Source organism: Sabethes cyaneus, chromosome 2 (genome assembly GCF_943734655.1).
Source record: "Sabethes cyaneus chromosome 2, idSabCyanKW18_F2, whole genome shotgun sequence".
Classification (NCBI taxonomy): Eukaryota; Metazoa; Arthropoda; class Insecta; order Diptera; family Culicidae; genus Sabethes; species Sabethes cyaneus.
The window spans coordinates 25,038,785-25,056,258 of NC_071354.1; the positions used below are offsets into that span (position 1 = coordinate 25,038,785).

A 17,474-nucleotide genomic window follows, 5' to 3' on the forward strand; every position below is an offset into this window, starting at 1 on the left:
ATCAATCGACATTTTCTTCTTCGTTACACGAAAAAACGTAGGAAATTTGGCTGCTAGGATTTTTTTAATGAAAAAAAGTATTTAAATAGAACTCAGCTCACTTTGATTGATCGCGTATGATAGTCAACAGACTAAAATATTAGGGAATAACTAATTTTGCATTGTGTGTCATAAAAACCGCTGATATTTTAAATAATTTGTGTTGGATAGGACGGGAATAGGCAATTACAACGAAGCAGAAACATACCCTATATATATTGTGGGAACAAACTGGTGCATTTATTTCTCGAGTGTTGCTCAAGGCTAGTATGGAATTCTCATCACCAAAATTGAATTAAAAGAATCGTACCCATAGAACTGAGATCTGCACGTTTCACTCTTTAACATATTCAATTGAAATCAATTAATGAACAAATAAATAAGTTTCTAAATAGATAAAATAAGCAATCCTGTTGCATAAACATTTAACCAAACAGATTTGCAATTTTTTCTACAAAATACAAAATCAGATTATGTATTTCTGTGTTTCACATATTTTTCAAAACAGACGGAGATTAGTCAAAACCATCATAAGGTAATATAGAGGTGATGTCAAAATTGACAATAATTATTCGCTTCCGTTTGCGGGAAATTTCGACCATTCAAATATGATCAATCATAAATTAGTACTAACTCGTATATATCTACATACCAAATCGCACTGTCTAAATTGTTGATAAGGCACCCACGGAGCTTAAACGAAACATCACGCCTAATTCGCAATGCGCTCATCAGCTGAACTGGCCTATCGACGTGAACTGAGCTAACATCGTAAACTGACGATATGGCTTTATCAAAGTTCCAAAACGCAGATCAAACACGTCATCTACTTTCTGCGGAAATATCTCACCTATACGCCGGTATCAGTAGTGTCTTCCGGTGTGTGAAACATTTTTTTCGAAAATTCGAACTGATAAGAAAACGATGCCAGATAAAAGTACCGTCCTAATTCGAACCGTGCCTCAGTCATACGATATTGATGATTCGGTGAGGGCAGTCAACGTTTTAATTTCGACCGTAAGCATGTGTTTCATTATCACAACCGCAGTGTTAGCTGCAGTGCTATTGAATGGCGCCCAAAGTGCAGTTCCAATCGTCAACATCCCGCATTTGGGTACCGCCCAAGGATCCTTGACCTACAGCAGTTGGACCAACCGAACCATCTCTCAGTTTCAGGGGATCCCTTACGCTCAACCACCAACTGGATCGCTGAGGTTTCAGGTAACCTGATTTTAATCAATAAAAAAAACATTCCACATTAAGTACCTAATTGAATTTTTTTCAGCCTCCAGCTAAGATGACTGTTTGGCCAAACACCCTGGACGCTTCCAAACCAGGAATACCTTGTCCCCAGATTAACGACCGACATGTCAATTCTAATAATGAAGACTGCCTAACCTTATCAGTCTATACAAACAGTGTAAGTAAATAGGGCGAAACCAACTTGTCGAAAAATAATCAAAAAAAAATGAAACCCTTTTGTAGTTGGACGCGATTCGACCTGTGATGGTGTACATTCATGGTGGTTGGTTTTCCAGCGGAAGTGCCACCGCATACGGTCCGGAGTATCTCCTGGAATCCGACATAGTGCTGGTGGTGATCCAATACCGACTTGGTCCGCTTGGTTTTCTATCCACATTAAGCGATAAGATTCCCGGAAATGCAGGAATTCTCGATATGGTGGCCGCTCTAGAATGGGTTCAAGAAAACATTGGATATTTTGGCGGAAACAGCTCCCAAGTGACGATATTCGGTGAATCCGCTGGAGCAGCTGCTGTGTCCGCTTTGCTGCACAGTCCATTGATACGGGGCAAGCCAACGCCACTGTTCCACAAAGCCATCCTACAGTCAGGTTCGGTATTTGCGCCCTGGGCCATGTGTGATGATCCAGTAAACGGAGCTTTGGACATTGCAAACCGAGCAGGATGTTCAAGCACAGCAACATACGAATCGTGCCTGCAGCAAGTGCCAGTTCATATTCTGCTTCAAGCATTCGATTTACACCGCAACGATATGATAATTAGGCATGGATATCCCAGCGTAGCTGGAACCACCATTGTCGTTGGAGGACCTTCGAATCTGTTTCCTTTGCATCCGAAGAACTATCTGTCGGGTGCGAATCGAGAAGTTTCCGTCATGGGAGGCACCACCTCCCAAGATGGTCTCTTTCTACTTAGTGAAATCTGTCGATTACAACCAGAGAAACTTAGCTCTTTGAATAATGGTCACGATCTGTTGACTTTCGTGCGTGAGATCCTAGAGAAATTCGGACAAACTAAATTCGATGGTGCGTTGGATGGGTACAGTTTCTCTCATCACTTTCAAGTAAGAGAAGTGGAAAAAGAAATGAAGTGGAAAGATATTGTTTTGGGTTTGACGGATGTAAGTATCTTATACATTGGTAGTATTCAACAAGATTCTAACTAATTGTATCCACCAGATCTGCGGTACTCATGGTATCAAAGCGCCGGTACTGGTCGACATACACACTTTCTCTCGAGTTAATCCGAGCAACGTCTTCCTCTACAGCTTTGATTACTCTAATCTTCGAACGGAACGAAATCTCTCCATTGAATTCCCATACGAAGGCGTTGTCCATCATGGTGAAGATCTGATTTATCTGTTTCCATCGGATGAGCTGAACGAAAAAGACACCGAAATTGCAAAAATCATGGTAAAACTATGGACTTCGTTTGCCATCAGAGGAATTCCTTCCGCCAGCGATACCCGTTATTGGCCACCAGCCGAAGGTGAGTTATACTCTTATAAAATTTGGCTTTTAGCATTACTAACAAGATTTTCTTTCGGTTTTCTCTTAATTCAAATGCTCTAGGACTGTTCGGACCCTATCTTACAATCAATGAACATAGAGAACAGAACAACTACTACTTGAATGAGTTCATGGCTAGTACGCTGAAGTATAGAACGTACGGTTCCGGTGGTCGTGCCACCATTTCCTCGCTGCTGTTAATTTTGTCATTAGCACTTAAAATGCTGTACTGAATCTTTTTTCCTGAACAGTATCAATGTATGAATATAGAGCATCTCCACTGCCCTCTCAGTGCGTTTTCTCAAGTTACTAATCAATCAAAAAACTTACACTCAAGTATATTTTAATTCTCATAAATAAATTTAAAAAATATAGAATTGATGGGAGGTAAAATAACACTTACACTTACAGGCGACAGTCGAATTAGATAATGTCACCTTACCATCATAAAACTTTAATAATTTCTTTCATTCATTCGGATCACAAAATTTCAAACAATTTCAGAATGCAAGCAAGTTCGTTAATTTTTACTTACGATTTTCGATCTTTCGTACCCGCACTGGACTTTGTTTCACTTGTTTATTAGCTTATCTCAACAGGTAATTTTCGATGATTCATTATTCAGTTCTTATCTAAAAACAATCATAATGACAACAAACGTTATGAATTACAAAATCGGTAATATGTAGTAATATTTCTGAAGAGCTTTCATTGCTTCATGAGTCTGTTCGCTCAATCATGAGCACTATTAATTTATCATCGTTTTCTTGTTGCGGTCCACTCGAGACATAAAATAGCCGATATCGTATTTTTTTTTAACATCCTCTCAGAACGAACATACAGCCAACCTCTGAGCAGTCGGTTAATATTTAACGATAGTGCAGTCCCACTCCGACAACGCAGGACCTTTCAGCCGCCTTTTCGGTCCAGAAATTATGCACAGCACGAACCTAACGGGAGGCAACTAAAATTTTGGAATTTTTTGCGGCCCTTATGCTCAGCAACAAACGAGCTCAGAGAGAAATGAGAGTATGTATGTGTTAGCTCTCTCTCCTCTTTTTGTTAATATTTTTTGTTTTGTTGCTTACCCAGTTTTGCTAAAAATGACGTCGAAACAAGAAGCATTTCGGGAGCGCGTTGTACACTTCTACGAACTACAACAGAAATCTCGGCAAAAAGTATACGGTACAACATTTAAAAAGCGAACAAGTTGCGGCTTCGACTGTTTACCATATCCTAAGATGCCCAACAACTATTCGCAAGCAAGGTAGTGGAAGACTAGCCAAAATTACGGACGCAAAAGGACATCGTTCTCTTTCACGTTTCTTCAACAACAAGCCCTCTGGCTTGGCTATCAATTAAGATGCACCAGAGAAGAAAATTTTGATCCCGTTTCTACAAACACATCATGCAGATGGACAATACGTGTTTTGGCCGGATGGAGCATCATCGCATTACGCCAAAAAAACACAATCGTTCCTGAATACCCATTCGATCCCATGTTTACCCTAGAACCACGACCCGAAAAACATGTCTCAGTGCGCCCAATCGAAGATTTCTTCGGGACTTTGAGTTCCTTGGTGTACAAAAATAACTGGAGAGCCACGAATTGCAAGCAGTTTATTGGTAGAAGCAAGAGATGCATTCGCAAAGTTGACATGAAAGCCGTACAACGGTCCTGTTTCGACGTCAAACGAAAGCTTCGCCGAACAGCCGATTACGGACCGTTTTCAAATGTACATTTTTTTCAACAATGGATAATGTATCTTTAATTTCGGTAGATCGGATCTTCTTCATGTATCTTTGTTTTTTTTGACAGCTTGAGAAAAAAATTCAAAAATTTTAGTTGCCACCCGTTACTTCTCGATTCATGAATGCCTTCAATGCATTACATCATATTATAACCATTTTGGTTTTAGTGATGGCGTTTTGGTCATCGGGTTACTAGTAAACTAGTTTATTTGCTGTCTAGGCCAACGTTTCAAGGACTTTATTTCCTGATCATCAGGGCAAAAACATATTAAAAAAAATAACATATGGAAATAAAGTCCTTGAAACGTTGGCCTAGACAGCAAATAAACTAGTTTACTAGTAACCCGATGACCAAAACGCCATCACTAAAACCAAAATTAGTATCGTTGGTCAAACAAATCTCTCTACAATTATAACCATTGACATGAGCTCGGATGTGCTTAGACATAGACATAGTTTATACTTCAGAGGACAATTACGTTAACTTTAATACTATTTATTTTATGACTTGTAATTGTTGTAACTTTTGTAACTTGTAGAATTTATATTTATTATCATTATTACTTGTATAGATTTAAGAATGGGTAAATGGCTTGAAGTCTATATTCGAAATACATTCAATCATCGTCTATAAGGTCAAGGTACAACAGATTAGCAGTAAATGATAATGGTAAGATATTTCATTTGAACTTTAGCCGCCCAACAACTAGGGTGCTTAGTGTGTTCGTCTATGGCGGGTTGTCATCTACTTTCCCACCATAGAGGCGAACAAATAGCATTAGAACGAACTTTGAAACGAACTTAGCATTAATATTTTGTTACCGATTTCATCTGGAAGAACAAAATTAGATGCGCATGCATACTAATCACTTTGTTTGTTTCTTTTGAAATTTAACCCTCTAACGGGTAAGACCGTCTGTAGACGGCCTTCACTTTTGGAGCTCCAGAGTCACATACGAAATTTATCTTGAGTTGACAATATGAACATTGTCACCATGCGTTCAAAAGTGATCATCTTTCAAAATCAAGAATTCCAAAAAAAACTATGGTGCGAATATTCCCATTTTTACTTTTTAAGAAAAAGGACATGTAGAACAAAAATATCGACGTCAAATTTTTTCTATGAGTAATTTACATGCTTTATTTCAATTTTGTGATATATTTAAACTGAAAAAATATTTGTGTAACGCATCACGGTGCTCCCGCAGACCGTTATTATCACAAAAAATGCTCCATGAAATCGGACCTCACCAGTCGATTCGTGAGGTTGTATTGCAACGCTGGAGAAATTTTCAAAATTCTGCTATGGTGGAAATTTGAGTTACGCCCATTTAAGTGCCGTAAGTACTAATAACAATGGAAAAACAACGAAACACTCTTTGAAAACCACGTGTTAAATGTCAATTCACGAAAAAATCTGTAGAAAATGCTCTACACATTTTAGATACTTGCTGGTAAGTCTAGTTTGAAAGTTTAAAGGGCGTAAGTGCATTTTATTGAATATGTTAAACGTATAAATTCGATTACTATTAATGTTAGTTAGTTCCGTATAGAAAAGAACAATACAATTTGTTAAATTTCACCTTCTGGTTAGCACGTATACTAGTTACAGTCATATTCTACTGATTGAATTGTTCCAGCAAGAGGCCTATTTCAATTATACTTCACTTTAGTAGTCAAATCAAAACGCTATATTAATCATCCAGTTTGGTTTATAGGGAGATTAGCCCAAAATTAAACGCGATCTGAAAACACTGCGTTTGTAGTGAACAACGCACTAAAACTGCTATAAACAAACGTGTTGTTCTTGTAAAGGGTTGTCAAGCAACTGAACCTTTATGATTTCTATGTAATTTGTGCTGTTAATCATAAAATCGATCTAGCAATCAGGAAAGAGAATTTCATTTTTGAAAGTGATACTAAGTGATGGAGAAATAGCGGAAGGTATACGAACAGTGCTTTCCTATACTGAAACAAAATACCAACACTTATTGCGTGTTTGTTCTGAAGAAATCCGCACTCAGCCAGACATGCATTGTTAAGGCCCAGACACAATGCATACGGATTTTACTACGTTGCGGCAATTTGACACTTTTTCCATGGGTTTCTGTCAAATATCCGCAACGTAGTAAAATCCGTATGCATTGTATCTGGGCATTTATGGTTTTGAATATTGATTGAATTGTTTAATTGGACAATTCAATTTATAGGATACTAGCTGACCCGACAAACTTCGTATTGCCACAAATTAACCTGTGTTGTACATAAATCATGAATCTCGATGATCTTTGTCACTTCTCGAGTTTTGCAAGCCTCCCAGTGGGCGGCGCTTCCGACGGCGGGTCACCGGCAACACTCGCGACCGGCTCGTCCTGAATGATCTAGTGTTACTATAGATAGTTTTTGTGGTCTTGTTATTGATTAATGTTTTATGGAAGAGTCTCGAATTTCTCGAGTTGGATTAGTTTTTGAGTTTCGCAAAAATTTCTGTTTTATTTGCATGAGAGTCCATATCCCCCTACCACAGGGGTGAGAGGTCTCTAACTATCATAAAATAAATTCAAGACTCAAAAATCTCCTACATGCTAAATTTGGTTCCATTTGCTTGATTAGTACTCAAATTATAAGGAAATTTGTATTTCATTTGTATGGGAGCCCACCCTCTTAAAAGGGAAAGGGGTCGTAATACACCACAGAAAAAAATTCTGCCATCTAAAACTCTCACATGCCAAATTTGGTTCCATTTGCTTGATTAGTTCTAAAGTTATGAGCAAATTTGTACTTCGTTTGAATGGGAGCCCCCCCCCCCCTCCTAAAAAGGTAAGAAGTCCTAATTCATCATGGGAAAAATGGTTGCCTCCAAAAACACCCACTTGCCAAATATGGTTCCATTTGCTTGATTAGTTCTCGAATTATGAGGAAATTTGTATTTCATTTGTGTAGAAGCCCCCCCTCTTGAAGTGTGGAAGGCTCCTAATTCACCGTAGAAAATATTTTTGCCTCCAAAAACCTCCACATGCCGAATTTGGTTCTATTTGCTTGATTAGTTCTCGAGTTATGGGGAAATTTGTATTTCATTTGTATTGGAGCCCCCCCCTCCTAATGTGGGAAGAGGTCCTAATTCATCACAGAAAAAATTCTTGCCTCCAAAAACACCTACACGCCAAATTTGGTTCCATTTGCTGGATTAGTTCTCGAGTTATGAGGAAATTTGTATTTCGTTTGTATAGGACCCCCCTCCTAAAGTGGGGAGGGGTCCCAATTCATCATTGAAAAAAAAATTGTCTCCAAAAACACACACATGCCAAATTTGGTTCAATTCGCTTGATTAGTTCTCGAGTTATGAGGAAATTTGTATGGAAGCCCCCCCTCTTAAAGGGGAGAGGAGTTACAATTCCCCTTATAAAGAGGGAGGGGTCTCAATTTACCATAGGATAAATTCTTGTCACCGAAAACACCCACATGCCAAATGTGGTTCTATTTGCTTGATTAGTTCTCGAGTTATGAGGAAATTTGTATTTCATTTGTATAGGAGCCCCCCCTCCTAAAGTGGGGAGAGGTTCTTATTCATCATAGAAAACATTCTTGCCTCCAAAAACACCTACATGCCAAATTTGGTTCCATTTGCTGGATTAGCTCTCGAGTTATAAGGAAATTTGTATTTCGTTTGTATACGAGCCCCCCCCCCCCCTCTTAAAGTGGGGAGGGGTCCCAATTCATCATAGAAAAAAATTTTGTCCTCAAAAACACACACATGCCAAATTTGGTTCCATTTGCTTGATTAGTTCTCGAGTTATGAGGAAATTGGTATTTCATTTGTACAGGAGCCCCCCCTCTTAAAGTGAGGAGGGGTCCTAATTCAACATAGAAAATTTTCTTGCCCTCGAAAACCTTCACATGCCAAATTTGGTTCCATTTGCTTGATTAGTTCTCGAGTTATGAGGAAATTTGTATGGAAACCCCCCCTCTTAAAGGGGAGAGGAGTTATAATTCCCCTTATAAAGAGGGGAGGGGTCTCAAATTACCCTAGAATAAATTCTTGTCACCGAAAACACCCACATGCCAAATTTGGTTCTATTTGCTTGATTAGTTCTCGAGTTATGCAGAAATTTGTGTTTCATTTGTATGGGAGCCCCCCCTCTTAGTGGGGGGAGGGGTCTCTAACCATCACTAAAACCTTTCCTGGCCCCAAAAACCTCTACATGCAAATTTTCACGCCGATTGGTTCAGTAGTTTTTGATTCTATAAGGAACACAGGACAGACAGACAGACAGACAGACAGACAGAAATCCTTCTTTATAGGTATAGATGATTATAACTAGGGATACTTGTCAACATTGGCACTAGTACACTTACTACAAGGTGAAATTTGATAAATTTAAGGGGAAACCGAAAGTGGCTCAAAGATGGCTGGATAAATGGATACCATTCGAAGCATGAATTGTTTTGCGCCTTAAAAATGCATCTGTATTGACAGAGCACGCTTTCGCCACGTAATCAGTGCTTCCAGCGCTGTTATAATGTCCTAAAACTTGTAATTCAATTTATCGATCTGCTGTGTATCAATAAACGCTCAGCAAAACAGCGTCACATCAATGAGCTTTTAAAGAGCTTTCAACTTTCGCGGCATCGATGAGCTTAGAGTGAAATAAACAAACAAAACGCAAACGCAGGAATCAAAAACGCAATCCGATGAAAGCGGATTAATTAAACATCCTAGTGATCCTACGCATTATTCAGTTGCTGCTGTTAATTTTGATTGAATCGGAATGCCTTGATAAAGAAAACAAACCCTTTTTTGGGATGTTTGTAGTCAGTGCGGTTGGCTGCGGATCAGCTGTTTATGTTTGCAAGCTCCGCTATTTGACATATCCGGAGTGATTCGCGATTGGGGCTCAACTACAAATTGTAAACAAATCGTTTTATCACACCATCAGCCTTAAAAAGACTGATAATATCCTTGGCAAGAATCCTTTCTTCTGTTTTAATCGTTAGAATGATTTAAAACAAGTTTTTAGTAATGGGCGATAGAAATGTTTAACCAAAACAAAAGACAGTTTGCAGTTTAGCCCCTCGCATTGTTATGAAGTGACAGGCTTATTTGCAAATTGTTTTGTAAACAGGCGATAGTAAAGAGCTAAACTGCGTTGTTTTCAAAACACAGGCGCATTGTAAACAGGCGAAATTAAATAAAAAAATCAAAACAAGGCGAAACAGGGCTGGGCGAATCTCATTGTCAAAATGCTTTGAGGCTCATTCCAAGGGGTTCAACTATAAAACTTAGATTTTGAGCTTGAATGCACAAATTTTATGCAGTATTGTTGTGAAATTATAAGATTGATTTATTTTACACCAATTTATGTCTTTAAACTTGATTTTTGTAACTTTTATTTAAATTAAGATTTGAAAATGTACTGGCAAATTATCACAGTGATATTTCTCATTGTTCACACTTTGTTAGTTGCGCCCTTATCGCGAATCACTCCGGATATATTACCAATACTAATGCAATATTCAAATAAACGTTTAGGTTTTTAACGAACACATGAGATGTACAGTACAGTGTTTGTCGCACTAACACAATAACATTAGCCACTTTCGGTTCCGCCTTAATATTAGTAATGTATGTCAAATATCAGAGCTTGCAAATGTAAACACAGCTGATCCGCAGCAAACCGCTGCGACTGCAAATTCCCGAAATATGGTTTGTTTTCTTTAACCATTCATTCCGATTCATTAAAGATTTCCAGCAGCAACCGAATAATGCATAGAATCAATAGGATAGTTAATTAATCCGTTTGCATTGAAGGCTAGTTCCGTGTGTTTGCTTTACTCTAAGCTTATCTATGCGGGAAAAGCTGAAAGCTCTTTAAAAGCTTATTGATGTGGCGAAACTTTGAGACAGTGGTGCTGTTTTTTTGGAAATCGCAAGTGCAACAAAATATGTGCGCAACCAAATATCTATTAAATAATTCCAGATTATACGTTTTATGAACACGTAATGATCAATATGATCAGTTAAATTTATTTTCCATTAGCAATTATGTTTTGCTGAGCGTTTGTTGATATATAGCGGATCGATAAATGAAATGACAAGTTTTAGGAAATTATAACAGCACTAGAAGCACTGATTACGTGGCGAAAGCGTGCTCTGCCAATACAGATGCATTTTTAAGGCACAAAACAATACATGCATCAAACGGTAGCCATTTATCCAGCCATCTTTGAGCCATTTTCGGTTTCCCCTTAAACTTTCAAATTAGGCTTACCAGCAGCTGTAAAGATCTTGAAATGTTGTATCTGAAATGTGTACAGCACTTTCTACAGATTTTTTCGTGAACTGATGGTTAAACACATGGTTTGCAATGAGTGTTTCGTTGCTTTACATTGTTTTTAGTACTTACGCACTTAAAAGGGCGTAACTCAAATTTACACCATAGCAGGATTTTGAAAATTTCACCAGAGTTGCAGTACAACCTCACAAATCGACTGGCGAGGTCCGATTTCATGGACCATTTTTTTGATAATAATGATGTGGGGGAGCACCGTGGCATTAGACATGAAAAACGAAAAAGAGAAATTGGACTATTTCATACCTGGCGGTCCTCCAGACAAATGTTATTCCGTGAAAATCAACACTCGAGCTTTATTTGAGTTCGAGAAACCATGATATCTTGGTTTAACAAGCTAGTTGTCATATGTTCAAATCTCGACTGGGCGGTGTAGCTAAAATCAGTATCAATAAAGAAGGGTCTAATGTTTAGAAATCTCATATTCAATGTATGTCATACGCCTGAATACACTGCTCATTTTTTGCTATTTCTAGTACAGATGAAATGAACTCCGCATTTCCAACCTAAAACCAATGATTCGAGCGAATCACTTGCGTTCATGTTCGTGTTGTTTTCTACATCCATTAATTCTCGACTATAGGGAATCAATAAAATCAAAAATGAATCATTCATTCATTTGATACTGATTATAACTAGGTAGAGCTGATAGAGACAAACACTGTCAGCAGTTCAGTACATGGGTGAACAGATAAAAAAATACTACCAGGGGCACGCTGAATGCGTTTTCTATTCGCCTTCATGAGGAGCTATCAATTTTGTCGAGCACTGCAGATCAAGTGTTAAAAATGCGTAAGCCCAAAACTTTTTTAAATGAAATATTTCCGATGTAGTTTTTAAGAAATTGTTCATTTTTTATTACCATTATTTTTTATTAAACTTCACTGAGCGTATCAGACTATCGACGAATAACTGTACCTATCATAAAGCCGCAAACAGTTACTCATTCCGTACGCACCATACAGAGACTATAGATTAATATACCTAGTCTCTGTAACGCACCACCGTGCGGGTGAGCGCTTTCGCTCCGAAAAACCAGTTTAGCAATTGTGATAAGACCGTTCGCATGCGCGACCGTCGGGTAAAAGTTTCTGTGATTATCGTGAGCCAGCAAATGAGTGAGTGAGTGCATGTAAATACCTATGTATTGACAAAACAAGTGTAAAAAGTACGTTCTGTTTTTCTGTGCGGCATCATTTTACTAGGTATTGTTCTGTTCTGAGCAGATGAGATTAGTTTAATTTTGACCATTCTATTTGATGGCGGACTTTCACTTTTGGATGATTTACACTTTGTACTGACAAACATGACGATAGCTTATCTTTTATTATTAGCTTTAGGGATGACTTCGCAACTTAGCGGTTCACTGCCAGTACCCGATGATGCTCCAGTGGTAACTCTTTCGAATTTGGGTACATTACGAGGATCAACCACGGTCAGTGCTTTTAGTGGGAGAAAAATTCTGCAATTTCTCAGTATCAAATACGGTGAAACCACGTCTGGGGAGTATCGCTTTAAGGTAAGTTGATCAATAAATAGGTTGTACTTAGAATACTTTTTAAGCAGTTCGACATGTTATTCTAGGCTCCGAGAAAAGCAGTAGCTTGGGATGGAGTACGAAATGTTTCACAATATGGACTGCCATGTCCACAACTGAAACTGGAAGCCTTTTTCGCCAAGCAGCCATCAGGTATGGATTTCGAAGATTGCTTGACACTGTCTGTTTACAGTACTGAGGTAAGAAACGTGATAACACAATTAAGCGCGAGCTGGTAGCTGTACACGATAAAATTGTAGCTCTCGGGCAGCAAACCGGTTATGTTTTTCATTCACGGGGGTGGCTTCTACGAAGGATCTGGAGCAAATCATACTCCGGAGTATTTGTTGGAAAAGGACATCGTTCTGGTGGTGGTACAATATCGGCTAGGTCCGTTAGGATTTCTATCGCTTAAAGAAGAAAATATGCCTGGTAACGCTGGACTGCTGGACATTAAACTGGCCCTCGAGTGGGTTCAGGATAATATTGGACACTTTGGCGGAGATGCCACAAATGTGACTTTATTCGGACAATCTGCTGGAGCGGCCGCCGTCTCGGCTCTCATGTACAGTCCACTGATTCCGGAAGGTTTATTCCACAAAGTGATACTGCAGTCGGGCGGTTCCAGTTCGCCATGGGTTTGGGACAAAGATCCGATTGAGCATGCGCGTGAAATTGCCGCCATTGCTGGCTGTGATCCGAATGCTGGGAAACATCACAAGGTAAGATGCGTAATTACCACCTAGACATTAAATTAATTATTTAGTATTAATATTTTAAGATCATCATGCCTCTACCCCACGCCGATCGCTGCCTTCGGGAGATGGACGTCTGGAAATTGTTGAAAAGTTTTATCGAACACAAGAATGTAACTACGTCTACTAAAGGCCTGTCTGAGGTGGGAGGAAACCGATTGACGGTAGGGGATTTTCATGGGCTACTGCCGGAGAAACCCTGGGAGCTCATTAAGAAGGGACAAATCCGACGTAACCTGCCAATGATGGCTGGTGTTGTCAAGCACGAGGGAACGTTTCTGCTGACCACGATTTACGATGGGCTGAAGAATAGGGGTCAGCTGGATGATGAGTACTTTATCAAGTATGGTTTACTGGAGCGAACCAATCGGATTTTCGGAGTCGACGATTCGACGGGAACTCTGGCTGGATATGAAATCAGAACGTTGTTCAGTCCGTCGCAGCTATCCAGCGGAAAGTTTGAAAATATGACGGATGGTTTGATAGACGTAATTAATTTGTTGTTTGAAATTGAAAATGGTGGTTGATTAATGATGCACATTTTAGCTTACCGGCACAATGCTAATCAAGGCTGCTTTACTTCGAGAAGCTCAAGCCAACGGTCGGGTGAATCCGAATGGGACTTTTCTGTACACATTCGACTATCAAGGGGAAAAGACACGTTTTGGTTATGGTGCTGATACATCTCATTATCCGTTCGCAGGAGGAGTTCATCATTCCGATGATCTGATGTATCTTTTCCCATACCCACCGGGGCAACCAACGCTAAACGCGAAAGATACCGTAATAGCTCGGATGATGGTGGATCTGTGGACCAGTTTTGCTGCTACTGGAGTACCCAAGAGTGATCTAACCGGCGTCGAGTGGGAGTCTATGAAAGGTAAACAAGTTATGTCTACCTGTGATATACTGACTGGTTAAACTTGAAATTTAACTTCTAGAGTACGCTGGTCCGTATCTCCACATCGACGAAAAGCCTCGAATTGGTTCAAATTTTTACGAAGAGTTTTCCGTACTCAGCGATGAAAAACGACGGGAAGCTAACCATTAATATGGTCTGTTTTTGGAATGAGAACTTAGTCTCAAGTTTGTTATGTTAATTCACAATTTCTTCGTTAAAATCTGATTGTGGTTATTTGAATTTAGGTTAGTTACGAAACATATGATTTTAATAAATTTGTTCGTGACCGTGAGCTAAACCAGCGTTTTCCAAATGGGGGTTCGCCAAAACTTCAGTTCGCTGCAGAATAGTATAGGGAAATCCGCCAGGGGGCTCGCGAACCGAAAAAGGTTGGGAACCGCTGAGCTAAACCATTTAACATTTTTCTCATTTAGGAAAATAAAACTTTGTCGAAAACTGATTTTTACAACTTATAAGCATTTTACACCAGGACAAGTGCCAATTCCTCAAAGAAGCAACTGCACATTTGAGCGTCAAAAGCCACGCTAAGAGTATTTGGAATCACAGTAAGCATTTGCTGTTAGGCCAAAATAAATTTATTCGTATACATCATGACGTCACTAGAGTAACCGTCTCGCGAGTTGATCCTGTAGGCTCGGGATGAAAATCCCGTGCAATCTGCCCATAAGTTGACTGAATTGTTTAATTATCTGCCTATTCATTAAAATTTTTTACCTTTGTTATACTGTTTTTAGTATCAAGAATAATGCCTACATTGTTGACATGTTGCACCGTTCTCAGGAACTTGCCAATATTGTATTCAAACAGTATAGGTCTTACAATCGAAAGAATGTCCAAATCTGATATTTTTCTATACTAATGACGAATCAGATCTTTTGTGTCACCAGTTGACAAAAACAATCAGCAGCTTTTACAGAATACAACAAACTTCAATTGACTCAATGCCTAGTGCACCAGCTATCCATCACCCAGATGTAATGGCGCATCGTGAAAGCACAGCGAAAAAAGCAAACGCCCCATATTGCTGCCTTGTGGTACATCTAATTTGCTGGATAACGCGTACAATCAGTACTACGGATACCTGTAGGCATAAAATAGGCCCCACAGTGGTCCTCTGCCTCTTATCCAGCAGCTCCTATCCTCGGCATCTCGTGGTACGAGCCGGAATATAACAACCTTAGCGGAGATTGACTAACCAACTCCGGTGAAAACTAAGATCTTACACTGACAGATAAGCAGGTACTCATGGTTCCGCTGAGTGTTGGTAAAAGGAATAGCCTTGCCAGCCGTGAGCGCCTGTTTCCAGGTTAGGGCCACTCATGACGACGATTCCACTGCACGGGTCGTCGTTTCCTTACTAAGTACCCGGCTGGATCCCAGGTTAGGAACGGCGCACAATAGCAGCTGATCCGCAGCGGACGGCTGACTTATGAAACGCAGTATCTCTCCAGCTATACAAATGCACAGGAAGGACGCGAAGAGTTCTTTCGACCCATTACTGGTAGAGAACCCCTCCATTCTAACACAAACGACTGGTTATCTGTAGTACTTATTTTGCACGACGGAACATTCGAAAGCACACCAAGAAAACCCCTAAAGGAGAGCCCTACTCTCACCTCGACGCCGTTCTGGTTGATGGCCGGCACTGTTCTGATGTCGCAAATGTGCGGTCCTCTCGGGGACCAAACGTCAACTCGGACAACTATTTCGTAGTAGCCAAACTTCGCGCCCGGCTGTCCGAAGTATTCAAATCGAGACCAATGACTGAACATTCGGCGGTTATCAGCGGAAAAAGTTGCTGCAGAAATACCAAGACGCTACCCAACAAACATTTTGGTTGTATAACAGCTTATCAAGCGCTTGTTTACTGGAAATTAGCTGTATAATGGTTGAATAAGCTGCTCTCCAAATAAAATGTTTGTTGGGTAGAGCTGCTGATAAGGGACTTCACCGTCGCACTATGGGCCAGAAATTAAAATTTCGGGACAAAAATATTTGCGGTTAAACGGCATGTCTCAGCACAATGTGGTCTTCGGCAACTTTTTGAATAAAAAATTGATGCATATTTTGAAGGGGTCGTCCAATATTTAAGCGTTACTTAAACAACAAATTAAGTAATAACTTTTTGAGTAAACTTTTTTTCACCTTTTTGGTTTCAAAATATTAAAGATAAACCAATTTCGAGTAATTTTTCTGAAGACACTAAACTTCCACCTTTACCCATTTTCAGCAATAGACGTTTGTTTAGAAACGACCCCTCGAATCACATTTCTTCATGTAACATGTTTATTTCAACAGACAGCTCAATGTGATGTTCTAGAAAATATTTTGCACATAAAAGAGGAATACTTTTGCTGAAGACTGTTTTGCTTTATATGCATTAATTAATAAGATATAACTGATTTAAGGTTGAAACCCGTCTGATGAAAAATCCGAATATCTTAGCCATCTGCAAGTATCTGCAATTAGTTTGCATACCAATTTGTAGGGAATTATTAAAGCTATCTGCCCAAATGTGTATTTCAGAGAATACCTGGGAATACCATGACTTGGAATACCTGAGAATAGCGAGGATTTTTTTTTCATACATTAAATAACTTAATAAATATGCGTCCTAGCGTTAAACAGTCTTCACAGAAAATATGTATTTCAACATACTGAATAACTTTGTAGAACATTTGAAAATAATAAAATAATCGTGTGCAAAGTTATTGAGTGTAATTGATTTCTAAGTGCTCTTTTTTAACACATAATTATATTTCGCAACTGGTAAGAGATAGATAGTTACTTTATTCAGCAAAGTTGCTTATTTTAGTATGCTTTGCAACTTTTGGACAAAAAAAAACTTTTTTTTTTAAATTATTTAAGAAAACAAAAGTTTGTATCACCCTAATAGGTTAATTCATGGTCACCCTAATAGAGCAGGAAAATGTGCTATATTTTATTATTTTACTTCTCCGAAGACACCATCCTTGAAAAAAATACACGTTTTTCATCAGACGGTTTTTAGCTTAAAAACAGTTATATCTTATTAATTAATGCAGTCTTCAGCAAAAATATTCCTCTTTGATGTGCAAAATGTTGTCTAGAACATCACATTGAGCTGTCTGTTGAAATAAACATGTTACAAGAACAAATGTGACTTGAGGGGTCATTTATAAACAAAGGTTTATTGCTGAAAATGGGTTAAAGGTAGAAGTTTGATATTTTCAGAAAAAATACTTGAAATTGATTTATCTTTAATATTTTAAAACCAAACAGGTGAAAAAAATTTACTCAAAAAGTTATTACCTTAATTGTTGTTAAAGTAACACCTAAATATTGGACGATCCCTTCAAAATATGCATCA

The 17,474-nt window shown here is 38.9% G+C and overlaps 1 protein-coding gene across 1 annotated transcript; it reads left to right on the forward strand.

Annotated features, from left to right (window-relative positions):
* The first annotated feature begins 1,062 nt into the window (after positions 1-1,062).
* Positions 1,063-14,350, forward strand: LOC128735190 (uncharacterized). Its single transcript, XM_053829685.1, has 11 exons — positions 1,063-1,260; positions 1,325-1,459; positions 1,525-2,421; positions 2,480-2,789; positions 2,873-3,035; positions 12,148-12,430; positions 12,496-12,648; positions 12,709-13,170; positions 13,230-13,691; positions 13,750-14,083; positions 14,145-14,350. Exons 1-11 carry the CDS (start codon positions 1,063-1,065, stop codon positions 14,252-14,254), a joined length of 3,507 nt encoding a protein of 1,168 aa, XP_053685660.1. The 3' UTR covers positions 14,255-14,350.
* The last annotated feature ends 3,124 nt before the right edge of the window (positions 14,351-17,474 follow it).